Source organism: Apus apus, chromosome W, assembly GCF_020740795.1.
Source record: "Apus apus isolate bApuApu2 chromosome W, bApuApu2.pri.cur, whole genome shotgun sequence".
NCBI lineage: Eukaryota > Metazoa > Chordata > Aves > Apodiformes > Apodidae > Apus > Apus apus.
Window position 1 is genome coordinate 6,305,508 of NC_067311.1, and position 8,103 is coordinate 6,313,610.

At 45.5% G+C, this 8,103-nt stretch overlaps 1 protein-coding gene across 1 annotated transcript; it reads left to right on the forward strand.

Annotated features, from left to right (window-relative positions):
- Positions 1 to 5,553: 5,553 nt before the first annotated feature.
- Positions 5,554 to 7,756, forward strand: LOC127395177 (uncharacterized). Its single transcript, XM_051641721.1, has 2 exons — positions 5,554 to 6,356; positions 6,420 to 7,756. The coding sequence occupies exons 1-2, from the start codon at positions 5,663 to 5,665 to the stop codon at positions 7,436 to 7,438; spliced, it is 1,713 nt and encodes a 570-aa protein (XP_051497681.1). The 5' UTR covers positions 5,554 to 5,662; the 3' UTR covers positions 7,439 to 7,756.
- Positions 7,757 to 8,103: the final 347 nt, after the last annotated feature.

An 8,103-nucleotide genomic window follows, 5' to 3' on the forward strand; every position in this document is an offset into this window, starting at 1 on the left:
CTATAGTTCTGAGGATGAGACGGAGGAGGGAGTGAAATATAAACGTCTGCGCCCGGTTGTGAGAACTTCCTTTTCTCACAAAGAAGGTACTGGCAAGAAAAGAGAGGTAGTAACTTAAGAAATACCTTACACTCCAATGGATTTGGCAAATATTAGAAAACAATACAGCAGGCTTCCATCTGAGATGGAAGCTGAATATGTAATGAGAGTGTCCCTCACAGGAGGAGACCATATCATGTTAAGTGACGAAGAAGGTGGAGGGTACCGGGGGCCTGGAATTATTCTAACAACTGAAGATCAGTCGCACCCCTGGACCCTAACTCAGCGTGCAGCTTTTTGTGTTGGCACAACTGATCCCCTTTCCAGAGGAAAGCCGTAGGCCCTGGAAGGGGACGGCTCTAATCTTATGGCCAACATACAAAAGGCTGCTGTAATTCAAATTATTTATGACCATGAATTAGTACCAGGTCAGAATGGTCCTATGAACCTTCGAGTGAGACCCAAAAGACTGAATGTTCTAATCAGGGGACTCCCTGGACAAATTCAAGGTGTAGCCATCCAAATTAAAGATAAACTCCAAAATGGACATATGCGAGGATTCACATGGTCTGATTTGGCCAAAGAATTGATAAATTACAGCAAGGAGTATGGTGTAGCTGTTTCTGAAAAATCTCGCAAGCCTTCTGCAGTCAGACAAGTCACTCAACCTTCATATGCTGATGTGGCTGCTAGGCCACCCCAGAACCCCCTTCCTCCTAAGAAGCAAGAGAAATCATGGGGTGACTGGACAGTCGTGAATAGAGGTAAACAAAACAGAAAACCAAACAGCACACACAGAAACCAATGCCCCGAAAATCAACGTGCTTCATCACAAGATGAAATGGGGCCATATGCTAAGCTTAAGGAGGAAGCCAGGCGTATAGGTATCCCACTGAGGCCTTTGTCTCGGAATTATTCTTATCAGCACCTGAAAGACCTAATAGCAGATTGGCCTAAAAGGCCTAACTCGAGGTCTAATTCAAGAGAGAGATCGAGAGAAAGATCCAATAGCTCGGGAAACTAAATAACCCTCCTTCTGCAAAGAAAAGAAAATCTAAAAGACAGCAGAGGAGGGGACAAGGACAGGATTTTAATACAGAAACTAAAAATGATTGGCAAACAAACAGTAATCAATCAGGCCCTAAAACTTCCAGTCCTCCAAAAGATTGGCAAAATGTGTTAAGGTTAGTTCAAAATAAAAATGGGGACTCGGAACTTAGCTGTGCTGTTGGGCCAAGACGTTATCCTGTAACATTTGTGGCAGACACGGGAGCACAAATTTCCACGCTGAAAGCTGATGTAGCTAAACAATGTGGTATTAAACCATCCATAAAGCCAATATATGTAAGTGGAGCGTTTGGCAACTCTGCTTTACAAAAACCAGCTAAAGTCACTTTAAATCTACCAGGAGAGGAAGAACCGATTAGGACTGAAATGATTGTGGGTGACATTCCTTACTATTTGTTAGGAATGGATGTTCTCACGGGCTGAGTGTGGAGAGATGAAGAAGGCCGTTGCTGGAATTTTGGCACACTCACACCAAAGATAAGATTGTTGCAGTGTGCTCCACACCTGCCACAAAGCAGGATAACAAATGTGAGACAATATTCCATCCCAATTGCTGCAAAGGAAGGCATTAAAGAAATAATTTCTGATTTAAAACAAAAGGGCATTATCGTGCCCTGTCCTTCACCATTTAACTCCCCAATCTGGCCTGTAAGAAAACCATATGGTAAATGGAGGATGACTGTTGATTACAGGAAATTGAATGCCAATACAGACACACTCACAGCGTCTGTACCTAGCATTGCTGATTTGGTACTAGAAATCCAGGAAGCAGCACACCCAGTGCTGGCCTCCCTGGACATAAAGGATATGTTCTTCCAAATCCCTATTGATCCTGAGGACCAAAAATATTTTGCCTTCGCTTGGGATGGGATGCAGTACACTTTCACAAGGTTGCCCCAGGGATATAAACATTCACCCACACTGGCCCACCACGCGCTTGCGTGTGAGCTGGAAAACATTCCAGAAATCAAGAATAACACCAACGTCAAAGTCCTTCAGTACATAGACAATGTTCTGATAGGGGGCCAAAGTGAGAAGGAGGTAAAAGCAGTTTATGATGCTATCTATAATCAAGCACCTAACCGACGTGCATGTAGAAATCCCTGAGGAAAAGAGGCAACCACCTTCCCAAGAAGCAAAATTTCTGGGAATAAAGTGGAAAGGGGGAACCTGGAATATTCCTTCTGATACTTTGTCCCACCTGAAAGAGATAAAGGTGCCCTCTAATAAAAAAGAATTGCAGGAAATACTAGGAACCCTTCAGTATTGGAGGAAGCACATCCCGGATTTATCTATCATAGTGCTTCCTCTTTTTTATTTACTGAAAAAGAATCGTCACTGGGAATGGGATAAATCTCATGAGGAGGCCCTTGAATTATTATTATTGGAGGCACAGACTTTCCAAACTCTGGGACCTCTCCACCCAGAAGATCCAATAATAATAGAATGGGGGTTCTCAGCCAGTGCCTTATCATGTCACTTTTGGCAACAAGGGCCTAACGGGAGTACTCGACCAATTGGCTTCAACTCTCAATCATTTAAGGATTCAGAAAAGCGATATTCCATTCCGGAGAAGGGATTGTTAACAGTGTGTACAGCACTGAAAGAAGTCAGCACAATCTTTAAAAAACAAAGGGTAATTCTTCAAGGCCCTTTCAAAGTAGTTAACCAAGTACTGTCTGGAAAGGCCCCTCCAGAAGGAATATCCCAAAAGGGTACAATCAGGAAGTGGTATAGCCAATTTGAGTACTATTCCGGCCTTTTCAAGCTTGAAGAAAGCCTGGACAAACAATTGAAGATTCAGGAACAAATTGGATCGACAGATGAGAAAGATTTAACATTGAAAACTCCCAGTCCTATTAAAGAGGCCCCGGAATACAAGAGTGAAATGGTTAATGCTTGGTTCACAGATGCTTCATCTCAAAGAGAAGGGAAAACCTGGTTGTTTAAATCTGCTGCAATTAAACCCTCCACAGGCGAACAAATAATAAATCTTGATAAGCGCAGTGCCCAAGTGGGGGAGCTGGATGCTGTTCTTAATGTTTTTGTAAAAGAAAAAGCCTCCAAAGACGCTGTGTACATTTACACAGATTCCTTTGCAGTCTTCAAGGGCTGTGTAGAGTGGATTACTTTCTGGGAACAGAATAATTGGGAAATTAACGGGGTGCCAGTTTGGCATGAAAAGAAATGGCAACAAATACTGAAAATTGCTAAAGAGAACCCTAATTTTCATGTAGAGTGGATTCCTTCTCACCAGACTAATTTGAAAAATGAAGCTAGTAAGTGGAATAACTATGCTGATGAGCTAGCTAGAATTGATGTGAAGGAAATCCAATCAGCTGTCACAGAAGGAGAAAATCAGGAATGGAAAAGATTGCTTGAATGGCTCCACTGTAAAAGAGGCCATTCAGGAATCTTTGATTTAAACAACGAGGCACAAGCCCGTGGGTGGCCTGTCACCCGTGAGCAGTGCAAACCAGTCATTTCTTCATGTGATCTTTGCAAAATCAGACTTGGGGAACATCCACTAACCTCTGATCATTTGCATATCAGGGAAGGAAAACCCTTGTGGTCCACGTGGCAGGTGGACTACATCGGTCCCTTCTGCAAACCAGGAAACAAACAATACATCATTGTGATTGTGGAAGTGGTGTCAGGATTGACCTGTGCTGAAGCTGTTTCTAAAGCAAATGGGGAAAACACAGTTCATTTTCTGGAAAAGATATTTGGGGTTCTTCCTAAACCCACAAGTATTCAATTTGACAACGGAAGTCATTTTACCTCACACCTGGTACAACAATGGGCTAAAAGGGAAGGTATCAAATGGACATTTCATGTCCCATACTACCCGCAAGCTAACTGTCACCGTTTGACTCAGGTCCGACAACAATGCTCTCGATCCCCTCCCCCCCCCACCCAGGTAGGGAAGGAGAGAGAGAAAAAGAGAGAGCCTTGGCTGGATTGAAAACTAAACTACACAGCTTTAACTAAAACACTAATGAATCATACCAGAAAATATATACAATTATATACAGATATATTCAGATATGGGCAAAAACCTCTCGCCTCCCCCCACCCCCAGCAACTCCCACAGCACTCCCCTGAACTGGGAAGAGTCCCGAGGAATCCCGGAGCTGCTGCTGGAGAAAGCAGAGAGTTATGAGGGTCAGGAGAGCTCGAGCCAAAGGGTCGACGGTGATGGATGAGCAGAGTCCTCCCCGGACGCCGGCCATGGACGGAAGAGGAGGCGAGAAGAAGAAGGAAGCTGTCTTCTAAGATCTCTGTCCTTCCTCTGAGCTTACGTAGATATATGGAATGGAATATCTTTGGCCAATTTTGCTGTCTGTCTAACTCAGCCTCCCACGGGGGGGGTCAAAGATCTCCCCATAGTGTCTGAGCCGGCGGAGTGAAGGTGTAACCTTGAAACCTTAGTAGTTAGAAAAACATTCCACTGTCTTATCAGCCTAGCAGAACACACAGTTGCTAGTTAAAAGAAAGTTTACTGAAGGAAAAAAAAGTCAGTGAAAAGAAAAATTGGCTTAATCCTGGCTCAAACCAGGACACTAACGGGATAGTAGAGCGTGCTAACGGGTTAATTAAAAGTCTCATTCGCCCACAGGATTCCAGATGGGATGAGAGGTTGAGATATGCAGTCACTACTATAAACAACAGGTGGGGGGTGAACGGGTGCCCTCGCCTAAATGCCTTTTCCCCTACGTCACCTACTCAGGATAATGATGTCCTGGTGTGAGCCAGGATTAAGCCAATTTTTCTTTTTACTGATTTTTTTTTTCCTTCAGTAAGCTTTCTTGTAACTAGCAACTGTGTGTTCTGCTAGGCTGATAAGACAGTGGAATGTTTTTCTAACTACTGAGGCTTCAAGGTTACATCTTCACTCTGCCGGCTCAGACACTACGGGGAGATCTCTGACCCCCCCCGTGGGAGGCTGAGTTAGACAGACAGCAAAATTGGCCAAAGATATTCCATTCCATATATCTACGTAAGCTCAGAGGAAGGACAGAGATCATAGAAGACAGCTTCCTCCTTCTTCTCGCCTGCTCTTCCGTCCATGGCCGGCGTCCGGGGAGGACTCTGCTCATCCATCACCGCCGACCCTTAGGCTCGAGCTCTCCTGACCCTCATAACTCTCCGCTTTCTCCAGCAGCGGCTCCGGGATTTCTCGGGACTCTTCCCAGTTCAGGGGAGTGCTGTGGGAGTTGCTGAGGGTGGGGGGAGGCGAGAGGCTTTTGCCCATATCTGAATATATCTGTATATAATTGTATATATTTTCTTGTGTGATTAATTAGTGTTTTAATTAAAGCTGTGTAGTTTAGTTTTCAATCCAGCCAAGTCTCTCTCCTTTTCTCTCTCTCCTTCCCTGAATGGGTGGGGGGGGGAGGGGATCGAGAGCATTGTTGTCGGACCTGAGTCAAATGGTGACAACAATTTAATTGGCGCCCAACGTGGGGCTTGATTTTAAGCCCAGATTACACATTTTCATCAATTGGGAGTGTCCAAAATTCCATCTCTGAGGGGAGGAGTCCCTCAGATAGCAATGAGCAATAATTCTGCTGAGTGTTCTGACGGATTGAAAACTGAACAGACACTTGCTGCAATGAATCTATTGGATCTTTTTCCAAACCTGCAATTGTACATGTGGTATGTAGCTGAGGGCATTCTGCTCTTTGTAGCTGCTCTTGTGATTCTTTTGTGGTTTATTGACAGAACTGTAGCCATAATCAACCGTATCATTACCAGCCTAGTGATCCTAGGGATGATGATACTGTTCTCTATGGGGTCACTGTATGTGTACGGTTACACTGCTAGTCCTACTGGTACAACTCCTAAAGTGAATAGAACGGTCCATGTTGGTAACAGCAATAGCTGGTTCAATTTTACCTCTCCATATTCTCTCAAGCTGAATCTCCCAGCTCTTGATGTGAATAGCATGGTTGCAGTGGGGATGTTTTTGCTGAATGTTTATAATATATTGTGGATGCGTAGGACCAGATGTTGTTCTGCTCACTGCCACTCCCCCACAGGCAATGTTGCTGCCACTGCTGCTGCCAACACCACTGCTGCCAATACCACCACTCCTGCTGCTACAAAAACAACTGCTTCTACAAAGAAAAAGCCTGATCCATCGCGAACCAAGCTAGTTAACCCTGTGACTAGGAGCAAGGCAAAGACAAAAGCAGCAGAAAGTGAGGGTGAGGAAGAAGAGGATCCTAATACAGTTGATGGAGCAGGTACCTCTCAGACAGAGGCTGACGGTGAGGAAGGGAAGGATTCTAAATCAGATGATGGAGCAGGTACCTCTCAGACAGATAAAAAACCAAGCCACTCTCAGACAGATAAAAAACCAAGCCACTCTCAAGCAAATAAAAGAACAGCAGGTCCTCCTCAATCAGATGACGACGATGACCTTGCCCACCCTTTCTCTGTGAAAGAACTGCGCCTCATGAGAAAGGACTTCACCCGCATTGATGGTGAGGGAATCCTTCCTTGGCTGCTCCGATGCTTTGATAGTGGTGCTGAGACCTACAATGTGGATGAGAGAGAAGCCAAGCAGTTGGGATCCCTGGCCAGAGATGCTGGTATTGACAGAGCACTTAGTAGTAAGACAGGAACTACTACCCTGTGGGACCGACTTCTTTCAGCTGTGAGAGAGAGATATCCCCACAAGGGTGACATCGGATGGCGCCGAAGCAGAACGCCCACTCTCGAGAAAGCCATCACCTACTTGAGAGAGATTGCTGTGCGAGAAGTGATCTATAATAACGATGGAATCACAGATCCTGATGATGTTGAGTGTGACACGCAAATGTTCCGGAAGTTTGTTCAGGCTGTACCAGCAGCGCATGCCCATATATTCTCCTTCATGGGATGTTTTGAAGGTTACGAAAGACCAACTGTACGTGAAGTAACTGTCAAAGCACGACAGTATGGAGACATCCTCTCTGATTCCCTTTACTTCCAAACCTCAGCCGTTAAGAAAATGGTTGACAGGAAGTATAAGATGCCAAAGGGAAGTAAACTCCAGACTCTTCCTAGAGACGACTGGTCACGTGTTGCAGCTATTAAGAAGAGACATCCTGCTACGAGACAGCAGCAAGGAAGACAGGACTCACTGCGACGCCACCTGTGGTCTCTCTTGAAAAATCATTTTAGAGAGGACATGAGAGTCTGGGACAAGAAACCCACTGATATGCTCCAGTTACGTGTGCAAGAGCTTCTAAACAGAACAAAGCCAGGAGATGGTTCTTCCAAGAGGAAGGTTGCACCAGTCAACAACCAGGATGGTTCATCGAGCTCTAGTGCTCAACCCTAGGGATGCCCTGCCTCCAGCCAGGAGGAGGAGAGGGACAACCGAGTTTATTGGACTGTGTGGATTCGGTGGCCTGGCACATCAGAACCACAAAGATATAAAGCTTTGGTGGACACTGGTGCACAGTGCACTCTAATGCCATCGAATCATAAAGGGACAAACCCTGTCACTATCTCTGGAGTGACAGGAGGTTCTCAACAACTGACTGTTGTGGAGGCTGGTGTGAGCCTCACTGGTAAGGAGTGGCAAATGCACCCTATAGTGACTGGCCCAGGTGCTCCGTGCATCCTTGGCATAGACTATCTTAGGAAAGGATACTTCCGTGACCTGAAAGGGTACCGGTGGGCCTTTGGTATAGCAGCTGTAGAGACTGAGGACACTGAACAGCTGCGTACTTTGTCTGGCCTTTCAGATGACCCTTCTGTAGTAGGGTTGCTGAAGGTTGAAGACCAACAGGTGCCAATTGCCACTTCAACAGTGCATAGACGACAGTATCGCACCAACAGAGACTCTGTGATCCCCATTCATAAGCTGATTCGGCAATTGGAAAGCCAGGGTGTGATTAGCAGGACTCATTCACCCTTCAACAGTCCTATCTGGCCAGTGCGAAAACCTGATGGCGAGTGGAGGCTGACAGTGGACTATCGTGGCCTGAATGAGGTGACACC